The sequence below is a fragment of the Chironomus tepperi genome, unplaced genomic scaffold (assembly GCF_022539635.2).
Source record: "Chironomus tepperi strain 1889 unplaced genomic scaffold, CSIRO-AGI_Ctep_v1 contig_13, whole genome shotgun sequence".
Lineage (NCBI taxonomy): Eukaryota > Metazoa > Arthropoda > Insecta > Diptera > Chironomidae > Chironomus > Chironomus tepperi.
In genome coordinates, this window is record NW_027226135.1 from 281,754 (window position 1) to 298,831 (window position 17,078).

A 17,078-nucleotide genomic window follows, 5' to 3' on the forward strand; every position below is an offset into this window, starting at 1 on the left:
AGTTTGGTTAGGCATAGCCTCATTTATCAACCAGCTTGAGACTGTCCAGAGGTCGGAATTCACTAAAACATCTCTCAAGCTAGAGTCAAGCTAGCCTAACTGACCATAGCAAGCACAGAGCTTGTTTTACTTTATTATATTAGTTGAACATGCTTTCGAACGATTTTTCAGATTACTCTGCTCTTGCTGCTCTTGAGAATATGCTCCTTGCTTCTCTCAAGTCTCTAGTCGAGCCTTATTTGGACCTTTAGTCAGGTCATGTTCGGTTTTCTTGTCAAGTCTTGTTCGAGTTTCGAGCATGTTTTTTGATAGCATGTTCTGTGCTTTGCTTGGGTCATGAAAGGACGTTGTTAGTAGAGTGTAAGTAGGACAGAGCCGTATTCAATCATCCAATCTTCAGCCATCTCAGGAATGTCGTGAATCATAACTGATTAGGAAGACAATTGAAGAATGCAAGTAGGTTGAGAAGGCGTGAATGTAACAGTGAAGTTATTTAAGCAACATCGAGTCAAAAATTTGAGAATTTATCAATTTTAGAGGATTGAATGCTGTAGATAAAGTGGGTAGGTGACTGTTCTCAATCCATTTGATGCCAAATATTGGAGCTTGAAGCTCAGTTTGAATCATAATTCAATGTTCATCATTCAAAAATTCCAGCATTTTTCCTAGAATTCCTCAAAATTCCCAAAATTCATTATCATCCACAGCCAACATTTTACTGAATGTAGAAAGCTCTCTAAATGCACGAAAAAGCTCCCCCAAAAAAAATATTACACAAAAAATAGGGGAATCAAAAGTAAATTTCATTCCTGACACACATTTGCACATGTTCGATGTAACATCCATTCTCTCTCCCCATTTTCGTCTCTCTCTCACAGATGTTATTGCCTGCGCACTCAAAACACACAAACACACACGCACACAGCACACAGCACACAGTAAGGAATATTTTCGCTTTTACTTTCTTTTTTGTACCTCATTCAACAGCTGCCATCAAGTTTAGTACGCTGGAGAGTCTCAATGTTGTCAGTTCAGGATCACAATTGCTATCATCGTGTCGTGTAGTGGACATAAAAAAAAGAAAGGAAAATTAATTTTTCATTTTTTCATTAATTTTTCCTCATTTTTATTAAATCCCATCCAAAAAAAATGGACAAGATTATTGTGACTGATTATTAAGGACCAAATTGAAGTGTGTTGGAACCGAATATGAAGACATAAAAAAATTGATAGGAAAAAAATTTTTTTTTTACTTTATTGGATGTGAAAAAAAAGGAAGGAAATGTGGAAAATGAAGAAGTTTTTATATTGTTTGGAATTGGAATCGGGCGCAAGACTTATAGCTGGTTATTGTGCAGCTACAAATGTTGCATATATTATTGGATTATTTAGCATTTATCAGCACATGGATGTGAAAAAAGTTGGTGGAAATAATTTTTTTTAGTTCCTTCTTTTTTGCGTAGTTAAGAAAAATTGTGGAAAATTTGATAGCAAAAAAAATGGAATTTATGAAGAATTTTGAGGAATAGTTTCAAGTCATGACTTGAAAATGAACAAAAATGCTAGAAAATGGTGAAAAATTGACGAGAAATTGTGAAAAAAGCTTGGAAAAAGCTACAGTGTGTCAATGAGTTGTTGTTGTATATTTTTTGGGAGTTTATTGACGTTGTGAACTAAAGATGATGAAATTGTTGAATGGTGGCGAGTCAGATTTTGGAATATGGTTGATATGGAATGTCATTGGACTGTTTAAGCTCATTAAGATACACAAAAATATTTATTTTTGGTGTCCATAGCCTCCTATGGGAGCCTAACTAAATTCTAGAAAAGTACCAAAATTCCTAAAAAATGGCTAGGATATAGTCCAGGATTAGACACTATCGTAACGAGGAATTTTCGTTTTTTACGATGATTTTTATATGAAAAATCACGAATTCTGCGATTTTTACGATAGTTTCACAATTTATTAGTTAATCCAGAGATAAATCATATGATACAGAAATGTTTCATAGAACAGGATGCTTCAGTTTAGATTTGGTAGGACTCTAATATAGAAGTGTGCTAAGCCTTCAATTCAAATACCAGTGGAGGCGCTCTTTTGAATTTTTGGAGTCCAGACCATCAAATACCTGCTAACTATGATTGGTGTGCGTTTCAGAAATTTAATTTGACACCCTTAAAATCTGAACATAATAAGTGAATGACCCTCAAAGTAGACTGCAAGTTTCACGATTTTATTCAATTTTTCAAACTTGTTCAATTGCAAATTTTATTGACGTTTTCAATTTTTTGAGGATAACAGGCCAAAATCTGATGTCAATGGCAATTTCCAACAGACAAAGAGCACTTTCATGAGAATCTTAGATGAGCTTCTGAAAGAACATGCTTCTGAGTACTACTCACAGCTTAATCTGCTGTTAAAAGCAAAATAATGACCCCTAGAAGCAGATATCGACCATTTTTATACTGTTTTTCTAACAAATTCTTTCGAAAAATGTTCCGAATTATTGCTAGGATAGTAACTGGCCATTGAACAGTAATTCAACGTTCAACTTAATTAATGGCGTTTCTGAATATCTCAGTATATTTGCTAAAGCATTTATATGTCCACCGTATTAACGGTTAGACTCCAAGCTGCCCCAACAGCCTCAAAACTGCTAATTTTGTCTAATTTTTGGAGCAAAATATGCAGTTCGTCTAATTTTGCTGCTCGGGATTCATTAAAAGGTATATTGCTAAATATTCCCAATTTCCATCCAAAAATCTCAAATCAGCCATCTCAATATTAGTCAAGATTCCCATCATTCAACAATCTCATCCTCCGTAATTGGACATAACTTCCAAATATCCTAAATTAAATGCATTCACCAAATAAGGCTCCCCAAAAACACCACCTACATCATTATAATTATAATGATACATAATAAAAATTTGAATAAATAAATTTTGGATATACAAAAAGATCTGAAGCCTTAACATCATCAAGCTTTATAAATTCATTCAGAAAGTGCCAAGCTTAATTAGATGCTTTGCTTAAACTCATTTTTTTGACTAAATTTATTGCAAATTTCTATCAAATTTTTTGACTTAAATTTCAACAATTTTTACCTAAATTTCATCAAATTTTGCTCAGGTAATGACTGCTATGGATGAAGTCAAAGCACTTGGACTTGCTGCATTCATAAATTTCATGATTTATTATATCGTTGGTTCATTATTACTCGTCGTAGGTGTTAACGATGTGAGTACATAAATTGACCAAAAAAAAGTCGAATTTTCAATTTTTGTGAGCTTTAAAAATTGAGTTTTTTGGGTGGAAGTCCGTCAAATATTGGTGGATATTAGTGTGATGGATCGGTCGAAGCTTAATAGCAGTCCTCATCCATCGACAAGTCATGTTGGGGTGCAAAGCACCAGCAATAAGCCACAATCCAGCAATAAAAGATCCCTAAAATCACTGTGAATTGTAGGGCGTTAATAAAGTGGTAGTTCCTGCCCAGAACAGCTCCTACTGCCATTCAATTGGACTTAATTCAGCCCCAATCCAATTGTGACCTAATAACTGTGAATTGTGTGATTAATGAAGGAACTGTTTGTGCATTTTACTGTGGATTAATAAATAATAATAAAACACGTGGATATTAATGACAAAGGAAAGTTAATAAGGAGCACTTCTGTGTACAGGAATATACCGAAAAACATAACAAAAGAAAGGAAGTGACAGTGACATGTAAAAGTGGATTGTTGTTGTTTAGTTTGAAGGTTAAGAACAGGAATTGCATGTTAAGTTATTGTTAGGCTAGGCTAGTTATGTGATTATTGTTGACGGGCTGTTTCTTAAGGATTATGTAGTTTTGGATACGCAATTCATTAAGTTCTGTTGAATTTTGATACATACACATAAACAAATTAGAAAATTAGTAAGGATTACCACAAAATAAATAATATAAAAACCGAATTTATACAATTGTGGATTACATTGGACATCTAAAAGCGAAAAGTAGTGAATAAGTCCGGAAATTGTAGCGTTTGTCCTTGGACAGCCTGCTCAACACTGCAGGTCTGAATCCAAAATGAAGGAAATCCATATTTAGTCAAGTTCGACTTAAAGCTAGTGTCAAGTTGTCATTGTCAGGACTTCTATTCGGACTTTTACACATCTTAGTGCCTTTTGGTTCAATAAGACTCCAAAAATGTCTGTCAACTTTTCCTTGATATCGCTTTTAATCACGTTTCACATCATTTGATATATTAAATTGATTAAAGTTGCCAAAAATGATAAAGGGCCATGAATAAGTGTGCATAATTAAGGGATTCTGTACAGTGCTTTCAAAGATTGTCTTAAAATGAGTCAGATATTGACAACATTTCGAAACAAGGACCAAAATTTGAACAAATTTAAACTAAATTGTGCAAAAATCTGTAATTATTTTAAAATTCTAACCCGATTCATGAGAATTATCAAATTTGGTTTCTCCAGAGTTGCACAAATCAATTAACCTAATCCGACAACTTGGTACAGTCACGCCTTTATGTTGCTTTTGTTTAATTAAGCTGCTTATGCTCTTCGGGGCTCAAAAACCATAATTTGCCAAAATTTAAGAGTACTAGCTCCAAAAGTCCAGATGAGTGCCTTTGCTGGAGTTTCTTGTAGTTCGGGTTCAGGTAGCTACACTTTCAAATATTGACGTGCCGACGCTGGTTTTTAATTCTTGACTAGAATTTCAAGTTAGAGTATAGTTAGTATATGAGTCATTTAAAACGATAAAATATTGACAATTTCACATTGATGATGACTATGGTTAGTTCCTATTGACCCACTGTAAATCATAAGACGTTAATAAAGCTGTTGAATAGTCTTTTGTAGGTTAAATTTTACGTCAATCTCACACAATTGTGTCATTAAAGCTGTTAACATCCATCCCATATCCAACCTAATCTCCAAAACTTTAATGAACAAAAAACACACAAAAAATTCTTCAAGCGTGAAAATAAAAATCAAATAAAACCTAAACTTGATCCATTAACAAAAAACAGCTCTTCCCATTAAAACTGATACGACAAACAAGTTCCAACAAAAAAGTCAGACTTTTTAAAGCTCACAAAAATTCCATCCAACTTTAATTTTGAGGATTCACAACAACAACAACTAATTTTTTTATATTATTCTTTTCTTCATTCATTCCTTCATGCTGTAAATGCTGTCGATAAACTTTTATTTCCATAATCATGCAAATGTCATTGATCATTGCTGGGCATGGCAATTTGGACACAAAATCCAGAGAAAGTACAAAACAATGCTTTACTACCTCAAAATGCACGGTACAATGACATGCGGCATTGCCATTTGTGGTCCAATATTTAGCTACTATTTTGGTACATCACATACAATGCTTATGATAATTGCTGATGTCATCTTTCGCTTATACTCAATCGCATGTATATATTCATTGTATGAGAAAGTTAAGCATGAAATACGTGAACGTGAAAAAATGGAAGCATCTGAGAAGGCATTTGCATCATATGGTACGGCAAATGCTGATGAACATCATCATGTTGTGGATAAGTAGCATCGGTCACATGGCGGTCGGAGGAATTACACGGATATTGAGTACGATGAGGATGAGTGCTGAAGATAAATTTTTGTGAAATTCTTTGTGGATGTTTTTGGGGGGCTGGATGTGACAAAATTGTGGATTTTTGACAAATTGACCCAAAATTGACTCAAAATTGACCCAAAACTGACCCAAAATTGACTCAAAATTGCCCCAAAATTGCCCAAAAATTGACCCAAAATTGACCCAAAATTGACCCAAAATTAAACCCAAAATTGACAAAAATTGACTCAAAATTGACTGAAAATTGACTCAAAATTGACCTCAAATTGACCCAAAATTGACCCAAAATTAAACCTAAAATTGACAAAAATTGACTCAAAATTGACTGAAAATTGACCCAAAATTGACCCCAAATTGACCTAAAATTGACCCAAAATTGACCCTTAATTAATTAAAAATTGACCCCAAATTGACCCTAAATTGGCCCAAAATTGACCCAAAATCGACCCAAAATCGACCCAAAATTGACCCAAAATTGACCTAAAATTCACCAAAATGGACCCAAAATGGACCCAAAACCACCAAAAATTCACAATTTTGAACATCCACGTCCCCCAAAAAATCTCAACAGCCATGACCAAGCCAAAATGATGTGAACCTAAAAATCAAACCAAAGTGATACAAAAAAAAAGTAGAAAAAAGTCACAAAAAAATGTTAAAAAAAAATTATCAAATTGCAGCTACAAGTGACTTAAATGTTAAGAATCTCTTGAAAATGTTCGTCAGAAAATGGAAACATATTCTAAAAAAAAAAATCACAACAGTATCGTTGTCGCTTAGCTATTCGATCCTAAATATGTAAATTTAAACTCATATAGCATTTCCACACACACATCGATAGATTTAATTATATTTACAGAATAAAATTCATACATATGAGAATGCTTGTAAGGAACAATGGAAGAATTGATGATTTATGGATCCTGACAGGCATAGAGTGTGATTTTAGGGTACAGAAGGACTTCTATGGTACCTAAAAGTGGTGTCTTAGCCTGTTAAGGGTGAGTTAAGGTTTGGACTTATTTTTGGGGAATTTGATGAGTGGCTGGTTGGGTAGGGGACTGAATTAGGGAGTTTATGCCTAAATTTGGTGAAATTTAACCAAATCAACCAATTACAGAAGTCACACGGCTTAGAAATGGTCGATAATTTGGCTTTTGACCGACTTGACTCTGATACAAGGTCGGATTTCATAGAATCTAGCATATGGCCCAAGTCAAGCTTTCTGGAAGCCCGATGTTTGAAAATATCAATGTCGTGTACGTTCCGGAGAATTAAAGTTGCAAAACTGATCAAAAAAGGATCAAAAATTGTCAAAAGTTCCTTCAAAAACGGCCAAAAATTGTCCAAAATCATCAAATGAAGCTCCAAACCTATCAAAAATTAGTCAAAAACCAATCTAAACTGACAAGTCATTCCCACCTATCACTCCAATCCATAAACATCTCAAACTACATCCTTTCTATAAGCAGCAATTCAACCAACCTTTATTTTCCTTCATATTTTTCCCATCAATGACCTCACAAGAGCATGGAAAATGGAATTATTCTAGCTGCTTTTTTTATTACTCACAAGGCAGCAATAAACATAAATTAAGTTTACAAAAAAGACCAACACCCTTTTTAAGTCTACCTTTAATTGCTAATCAATCATATATATTCTTTTATTGCATGGCGTCATGAAGGATGGGAAGATGAAGGTGGAGTTGAGTTGGTGGTGGATGGAGACTGTTGGATCTTGTTAGGGAATTTGTAACTAATAAGGTAGACTAAGGAGAATAATCAAAAAGGATGGGTTAGGTGTTAAGTCACGCAGGTCTTGTCCTGGATTTTGAGTCAATTTATCGACTTATTGCTATACTTAGGTCTGAAAATGACCAGTTGTAAGCCTTACAAATCCTCATAATCATCCCCACAATCAAGTTAGAGATCAATCGACTTATACTATTAGGATAAGACTGAACAAGACAAAAACATCGACAAATATCCCAAAAATAAATCCAAAACTCATCTCAAATTCATCAAAAAAATTGTCCAAAAATCAAAGAAAAAAATATAAAATTTTTCATCAAATTTTACTTCACAAAAAGAAAAAAAGCCCAAACTAGGGTTATCAATCTTGGGTGTTTGAATTGTATGTAGTATTGGGAGTCAAGCTCGGTTATAATGTACAAGATCTCGAAGTCGACTCGAGTAGAGTTCAACCATATCGACTTCGAGCTCTGTAATGTACTGAATCTTGGATAAAAGGATCAAACCTTGGGAATCCAGGGATGTGATCAATTCGATCATCAATTTTGGAATCAATTTCAAGATTTAGCATTTTTAGAGTCTCGAAGTCGACTCAAGTCGGCTAGTCGGCTTGTCGGCAATTCGACTTCATGCACAATTCAAATCGACTTCTTGGCTCCAAAATGTGCTGAATCATGAAATTGATTCCAAAATTGGTCCTAGGATTGAGCACATCCCTGGATTCAGTACAATCTACCCAATATTGATCATCTAACTCGAAATTTAGTCCATTAAAACCAAGAATGCCCCCAATATTCCATACAATCCAATTTCCATCGATTGACATCCCCACAACCCCAAAAAATACAATGTGTATTAATGCAAACCTCAGTTCTGGACAATCAAAAAATAGTCCTAAAAAATACAGAAAAAACAGAAATATTTCGATATTTGCTATTTGTTCCTAATTCATATAAATAAATCATAAATCTGTTAAATAGCTGTCTAGCATGAACTGTTCAATAAGAATGGAAACAAAAAAAAAATTATCACCGCTGTGTATAAAAATTGTTGACTGTAAAGAAAGAAAAAAATTTATCAAAAAATAGACACAAAAATTGAGAATTTTTACGATTGCCTATTTATACTTTTTAAGCACAAAAATAATAGAGCACAGACAGTTTGGTGACCAAATATCCAAAATAAATTGGAATTTGACCTTCGATGACCTTCGCATTGCCATGTTTTTGTTCTCATCTATTTGTTCCTTTCTTTCTCCTTTGTTTGTTTTTGTTTTTGTATGAAAAATAATATCTTCTAGCTTTTTTGAGGAGTGTATTTGTTTATATGCTGATGGATAAATATTGGAAATTGATTCGTAAGCTCTTTTCTAGTTTGGACTAGAATTTGGAGTAGTTTTTAAGAGCTATTCAGGGGTTCAACCAAGAACTGTAGGGTTTCTGTGTTTCATGCATTTTAAATTCGCAACTGCAGCTGTCGGCTGCGCCTTATAGTTCCTCTTATAGGCATCAAGCCTGCAGATTTCGTCTGTCGGTCTTGGAAGTTTTCTGAGATCAAGACTCCAATCATGCAGTTTTCGACAAAATTGAGCTTTTTAAGTAGAATTTTTAAGAATTGGAACTGAATTTTGTCATTTTGAATCAAATTAGACCACTGTCTAGCTTGAGTAGCTGAGATAAGAAAGTTAATTTATCTTCATTGGCATAAAGACGATACAAATTGTATTTCAAATGATAATCTCTTAGATGACCCATTACATGTCAGAATTTCCAAATGACATTTCGATTTAAATTGGAAAATTAGAATAATAGGCAATGTTAGGTCAAAAGCAAAGATGTTCCATACTTCTCACAGTGAAGACTCCGAATTCAAGCCGTCTTCACTCTGGTCTGAGGCTGTATTTTATCAAATCAAGTTTAACACCAGAGTTATGTTTGTCTTGGATCAGATTTTTGATCATTTTCAACCTGTGTGTCTTGTATATTGGCTTAAAAAGAAGCAAAGCCTGATGCAGACTCAAATCTTATATAGAGTCTAGCCAAAACAAAAGAAGATTCAAGAAAAAATATTTAAGACTCATACCAAACTAAAAACTGTCTAATTTCTTCTAACCAATGCTTATTTTTGTGCTTAACCACAAACTAAATATTATTTAACAAACATTTTATTAAAAGAGAGCTACTGCTGCTGCTTTATCACAGCCCAAAAAATTATGGTTTTTTAAGAAAGTTTTTGTGAGAATTATTTTTTTGTATGTTTTATCATAATTAGGATACTATCTCAAGTGAAAAATATTGAGATTACAGTGTCTTGCCCAAAAACGGGAACTACCGTTCCCGATTCCCGAAATTTGACAGGAACGAGAATTCTAGAATCCCTATGTCTTGCTATAGAATTGACAATTTTGGACAGAGTTGTCTTGATAGACACAAAAGTTGACTTTTCAAGCTCTGTTTGTACATCTTGTCATGAAATGTCTATCTAGGACACGCAGGTTAACTTATCTGTTAATTTGGACTAGGCACTCTGTAGCGACTACTTTAGCGACCAGATCTGGTTTATCAAGAAAAAAATTGACAAATTGTCGAAAAAGACATGATTGGTTGCTATAATTGGCTTCCCAAAGTCTTTCAGCTTTTTAAAGCAGTTAACTATGACTGAATAAGTTCAGAGTTAGCAGGACTTTGGGTGTTTAGACCATAAAAATTGCAAGAAAAGCGTCTAAGGTCCTGTCAACTCTAAATAAGTTTCTCAAGCTAGCTTCAATGATTTAAAATCATTTAATCAAGCACTAATGCTGGCTTATGCTTTGAGAGCTTAAAATTTTGATTTTTTTGACTTTTTTAAAAATATTTGTCATAATTTTTCTAACATAATCTTAAAATATTCTCACAAAAGCTCATCCTTAATCATCACCAAAATCCAAACAATCATCACAAATTAAAAATAAAAATAAAATAAATCAAGTAAGTGTGTATTTTATGTACGAAAGAAACTCATCGACCTTTGATATTAAAAAAAGAAAAAAAAAAAACTCTTATTATACAAAAAATATAAAAAAACTGAAGAAAATAGATACAAAGAAGTAAAAAAAACTGAAAATATGGAACAAACTGACCATCACTTTATATACAAAAAAAAGAAGAAGTAAAAAAATAGAAAACTAATGAAGCTTTTGTGAATATTTGATGCCTTAAATGTGAGGTTTATTGAGATAAAAAATAGAAAAAAAAAATTAAAATGAAACCTTTTTGAATTATTTTATGTGAAAAAGATTGAAAGGGCTTCAAGTTAAGGGAACTTTAAAGGATTTTTTTTATTTGTTTTGCATCAATTTTAATTAGCATTTTTAATTAACCTAGATAATTTTAGAGTTGGGATAAATTTATTGTAAATATTGAAATTTAAATTTAAATTTTAAAATGTTTTAAAATTTCTAATTTATCATTTTTTTTAATTTTATTAAATTTTAACATTTTAAAATTTTGAATTCACTTTATTTTTAACAATTTAAAAAAAATTGAAAATTTTAAAATTTTAAAAAATTTTGAAAATTTCGAAAATTTAAAAAATACAAAGATTTTGAAAATGTTCAACAATTTTGAAATATTCAAAAAAATCTAAAATTTTTGAAAATTCAAAAAATTGGAAAATTTTAAAATTAATTTTTATTATTGATTTAATATTATTCATCAATTTAAAAATTTTAATTTTTTTAGAAGAATTCAGACATTTTTTACTGAAAACTTTTTAAATTTTTTGAATTTTTTAAAAATTGCAAAGTATGAAAATTGTTGAAAATTTTAAAATTATGAAAATATTTACAAAATTTAAGAGCTTTTCTTAAAAAAAATATTGCAAAAAAGATTAATGACAAAATTGAGCATGGTTGAGTTCCCTTAAAGAACGTAGTTGAAAAAAAATGTGTGATTTTTGTTGAATTTAAGACAAAAAGAAATTAAAAAATTATTTGCACTTAACTGAGAAAAAAAAGCAAAAAAATTAGTTAGAATTGAAAAATTTTAAAGAAATTTTGTTTTAACGCTGAGCTGCTTTTTATTGAAAATTGAATAATTTTGGGAAACAAAAAAGGTCAAAAATTGAAAATTGGAACTGCCAGTTCCTCAAATCCGTCTTTAACATCGACCTGTTGCCCGAATAAAAAGTTTGAAAAAAACTTAAATTTAAGATTTTGCAAAATTGTTCAAATTTGAAAAATTCCGCCATAAAAAAAGTCTAAATTTGAACAATTTGAAATTTTTAAAAATTGAGAACTTAAAAAAATGTTAAATTTAAAAACTGAAAAAAAAGGCTTAAAACGTTCATATTGAAAATTTTATGCAAAAATTACTTAATGAGAAAAGAAATTTCATGTTAATATAAAAATTCTAAAATAAGATTTAATAAATTTTTAATTTTAAATTTTTGAAAATTGATTTAAATTTTAAAATTTTATTTAAAATAATTAAAAAATAAAATTTTAAAATTCTAATCGAATTTTAATATTTTGAAATTTTAATCAAAATTTAATTTACAAAAATTTTTAAAAAAAGGTTTAAATTTTTTAATTTAATTAAAATTTTAAAAATCAATAAATATTTTATAATTTTTAAATTTAATAAAATTTCAAAAAATTATAAATTCTTAATAAATTTTTATTTTTATCCAAAATTAAAACTTAAAAAAGCACTATGGGGCAAAATGAAAAAAAAAGGGACATTCACTTTGTTTTTTGGACTTTTTCGAATTATATCTAGTGGGTATTATTTTCTTGTAGTACATATAGCAATAGACTTGCATGTCAAATTTCAGGTCATTTGGTGCTGTTTGGTCGATTCTGGAGCAGTTTAAAGTTGAAAAGTAGTGAAAAAACTGATTTTTTCACATCCTGTTTGACTCGGGAAATCCCATATTTAATTAAAAGATATTGAAAAACGGTTTTCGGTTCCTAATTGTACTATATAAGAGCTTTAATTTTATATCCTGGAAAGTTTATATGTACTGGGTTTTAGTGGCAGGGCTTTAGAAAATGTATGAAAATACCAGGAAAAAAGCTTCAGGCGTCCGGAACTAACATTTTTAGGTCGATTCCCCCATACGGAGCTATACCAGCTTAAAGTACTTACTTTCTGGTTTTCAAAACCGTTAAAACCTTTACAATAAGTACTGGGGAGCAAAAGTTATTGCATTTTAAGTTTTGGACGAATTTTTTTCTCAAAACTAATATTTCTGAGATAAATTTGGAAAATATCATTTAGAAAAAGTTTTTTTATGTGTTTGTATGCAGTTAGTCATTTTAGAACGATTTGTGAAGAAATTTTTCAAAAAAGTTCAAAATTCGCCGAGTTAGAGGTTCATATGCTATTTGACGACTTGGCCCTTTTTTCATTACTCAAACTGCTATAACCTTTACATGACTAAATGTTTTTTAGTTCTGTTTTCTGTTTCTTATAGCTTATTGTAATACCTTTCCAACAATATATAATACTTAATAGTTGGAAGTAGTCTTGGTCATGAAAACGGACCCTGATTGTGACTGACCCTTTACAAAGAAATTTTCAAAAAAGTCATTTCAAAAACTAAGACTTAGAAATTAAATAATATAATGTTTTTGTATTTTTCATGTCAAAATATGATAGTTTTAAATCTCAAAACACAAAAAATCTCAATTTGTAAACTTTCGACAACTTCAGGGGCCTTCTTAGGTAATACTCAGGTAGTCTCTCAATTCTCAGATATGAAACATTTTTATTGACTTTTTTTGATTCATATTGAATATTTACAGTTATTTTGTGCAAAATATATCAATTTTAAAAAGTGTGGGTCGAAAAAAAGTGATTTTTGACTATTTTGTTAAAAACAGGCTTCGGTAGGCCACATTTAAGGCACTGCAGTAGCCACTATGATTAAGTTCTATACATGTTTTATACATATTTATAAAGGTATTAGTAGTATCTAGTAATAACAGAAAACAGAATGCAAAAATATTGGTTCTAAAAAAAGTTATAGTCATTTGAGTGGCCAAAAAAGGGTCAAGGAGGGCAACCAGCATAGGCAAAAACACAAAAATTCAAAAATTTAATGAAAATCTTGAAGTTTTTTGAGTAAAAACAATTTTAATGTCGTAATAATTCAAATTTTTTGCATTTTTTGTCAAAATAAATGTAAATTTTTGAATTTTTGTGTTTTTGCCTATGCTGGTTGCCCTCCTTGACCCTTTTTTGGCCACTCAAATGACTATAACTTTTTTTAGAACCAATATTTTTGCATTCTGTTTTCTGTTATTACTAGATACTACTAATACCTTTATAAATATGTATAAAACATGTATAGAACTTAATCATAGTGGCTACTGCAGTGCCTTAAATGTGGCCTACCGAAGCCTGTTTTTAACAAAATAGTCAAAAATCACTTTTTTTCGACCCACACTTTTTAAAATTGATATATTTTGCACAAAATAACTGTAAATATTCAATATGAATCAAAAAAAGTCAATAAAAATGTTTCATATCTGAGAATTGAGAGACTACCTGAGTATTACCTAAGAAGGCCCCTGAAGTTGTCGAAAGTTTACAAATTGAGATTTTTTGTGTTTTGAGATTTAAAACTATCATATTTTGACATGAAAAATACAAAAACATTATATTATTTAATTTCTAAGTCTTAGTTTTTGAAATGACTTTTTTGAAAATTTCTTTGTAAAGGGTCAGTCACAATCAGGGTCCGTTTTCATGACCAAGACTACTTCCAACTATTAAGTATTATATATTGTTGGAAAGGTATTACAATAAGCTATAAAAAACAGAAAACAGAACTAAAAAACATTTAGTCATGTAAAGGTTATAGCAGTTTGAGTAATGAAAAAAAGGGCCAAGTCGTCAAATAGCATATGAACCTCTAACTCGGCGAATTTTGAACTTTTTTGAAAAATTTCTTCACAAATCGTTCTAAAATGACTAACTGCATACAAACACATAAAAAAACTTTTTCTAAATGATATTTTCCAAATTTATCTCAGAAATATTAGTTTTGAGAAAAAATTCGTCCAAAACTTAAAATGCAATAACTTTTGCTCCCCAGTACTTATTGTAAAGGTTTTAACGGTTTTGAAAACCAGAAAGTAAGTACTTTAAGCTGGTATAGCTCCGTATGGGGGAAATCGACCTAAAAATGTTAGTTCCGGACGCCTGAAGCTTTTTTTCCTGGTATTTTCATACATTTTCTAAAGCCCTGCCACTAAAACCCAGTACATATAAACTTTCCAGGATATAAAATTAAAGCTCTTATATAGTACAATTAGGAACCGAAAACCGTTTTTCAATATCTTTTAATTAAATATGGGATTTCCCGAGTCAAACAGGATGTGAAAAAATCAGTTTTTTCACTACTTTTCAACTTTAAACTGCTCCAGAATCGACCAAACAGCACCAAATGACCTGAAATTTGACATGCAAGTCTATTGCTATATGTACTACAAGAAAATAATACCCACTAGATGTAATTCGAAAAAGTCCAAAAAAACAAAGTGAATGTCCCTTTTTTTTCATTTTGCCCCATAGTGAAAAGTTTGAATTTTAAAAATTTTAATTAAATTTTAAATTTTTAAATTTCAAAAAAATTGAATTTTCGAAAAAAAATCAAATTTTTAAATTTGAAAATATTTTAAAATTTGTTTAATTTTGACTCCCTTTTCCGTCTCTTTTATATACACTCATGAGATCAAAAAGAGTCAAAATATTAATTTAAAAAAATCATTAAAAAATCTACGCAAAATCCATTCCTGATGTGTTGTTATTCCATTGCACTTATTACTAAATTTAAATTAAAATTTTTGAGAAAAAAAGTCAACAAGAACAAAAAAAAAACTATTTACTGTATAAATATCATAAATGGAAAAAAATAAAATTTTCAATTCATTAATGTGTAAAAAACTGCAGCAATATCAACAAAAAAAGAAATGAAAAAAAGAACAAAACAAAAAAAAATGTGAAATGTAAAAAAAAAAAGTTTTTTTTTCAATAAAAAATGAATAATTATACAAAACAAAAAAAGCTGTAATTAATTAAATTATTACTTTTGGCATAGTAGGGGAGTGTTAAAAGAGTGGATACGAAGATATTGGAGCTGACATTATACCCTTAATACCCCCTTTACCCCCTTTTTAGATAAACTCTTCATTTTGTCACTTTTAAGGGTTTTTGGTACAAAAATGTTAAAAAAACTCTAAATTTTTGGATTCAATACTCCACATCCTAACCCACTGCACCCTATACCATACCCTACCTCAACCCCTACACTACCCCACTATACCAAATCACGGTTTTTTAAAGTTTCTTCATTTTTCTTGAATTTTACAGCAAAAATTCCAAAAGATCCATCAATTTTGTTATTAATACCCTACAGCCTACCCCACTGTACCCATATTATACCCTACTGTACCCCACACACCAACCACATTGCTCTTAAATTCAGTTTTTTGAGAAAATTTTTCATTTTTCTTGAATTTTCCACACAAAAACATCAAAAAAGCTCTAAATTTTGACATTCGATACCCCATCTACCCCTCCTTACCCTTTCACCTTCTCCACACCCCAGTTCCTCTCTTTCTCCCCTTCCTACTTTCCCCCTGTCACCATAGAATTGACTAAACTCAAAAGTGTTTCGTGCTGGGGCTGTTACATTCTCTCTGATGAGTTCTGATGATACAATTTAATATTCGCGTGCTGATGGCAAGTTTTTGTACTTCTTTTTTTTATTCATTCATATTGTCATTATCATTATTTGTTGTGAAATAAAAAAGGGGGTAAGTATGTGAATATATTGTACTTGAATATTGAAGGATATCTGATAGAGTGTGTGGATGATAGATCCGGTCTACACAGGTCTAATACTTGCTTACTTATGCTGCGACTTGGACTAGGTTGATACAAAATACCTTCAATCTGACTATTTTGCTGGTCAGAGCACAAAGCTTTTACAAACTCTTAGTTTTGGCACCAACTGGCATTCCTTCATTACTGTCCTACGCTATAGTGCCAGGACTAATAAGTATTATTGAAATTTTATGATATTTTGTCTTAAAGCTTCAGTTTGGAATGTCCTGGAAGGGATACAGAGTATATGAGGTGTTGAATCCAAATCCAGGCTGACGTTCGGCTTGATTGAGACCGGACTTGACTAAATTTGGCTCTTCACTGACTTATGAGGAGATTGTTTGCCAGCATAGGCATTCCAGAAAGCACACAGTACAGAAATTACCAAGAATCTAGTCCAAAACAGACTTGACGCTGGTTCCAGAGCTGAATTGATGAAATCCGACTTCAGGTCGGTCTCAAGTCGATCAGGAACCAGATTTTTAGACAATTCTATTCCATATCCTTTTCAGACTAATTAATGAATCAATCAAGCAACTCCCAAATTGCCAGACCAGCTCCTAATACTCATTGGCAGACTCATGTGACATGACTCTATTTTGGAATCGGACTTAATTGAAGTCCAGGCAATACTTGAGTCCCGATAATACTTATTTCCGATTATAGTCCATTTAGTGTTCCTTATTTTGCCAGATATAAATCGAATCCAGCACTAAGTCAGATTCTATCCAGCCTACTACCGAATTAAGACTCAACCAGCCAGTCATGTCCTTCTCGGGTCTTGTGTCATCCTTTCCATTCTTTTTATCGATTAGCAAATTTTTTCCTTCTTTTTT

General features: G+C 31.3%; 1 protein-coding gene across 1 annotated transcript; it reads left to right on the forward strand.

The window, feature by feature from the left end:
- The first annotated feature begins 1,017 nt into the window (after positions 1-1,017).
- On the forward strand, positions 1,018-8,479 carry LOC139091450 (uncharacterized). The gene is made up of 3 exons (XM_070641538.1): positions 1,018-1,420; positions 3,134-3,241; positions 5,283-8,479. Exons 1-3 carry the CDS (start codon positions 1,283-1,285, stop codon positions 5,568-5,570), a joined length of 534 nt encoding a protein of 177 aa, XP_070497639.1. The 5' UTR covers positions 1,018-1,282; the 3' UTR covers positions 5,571-8,479.
- The last annotated feature ends 8,599 nt before the right edge of the window (positions 8,480-17,078 follow it).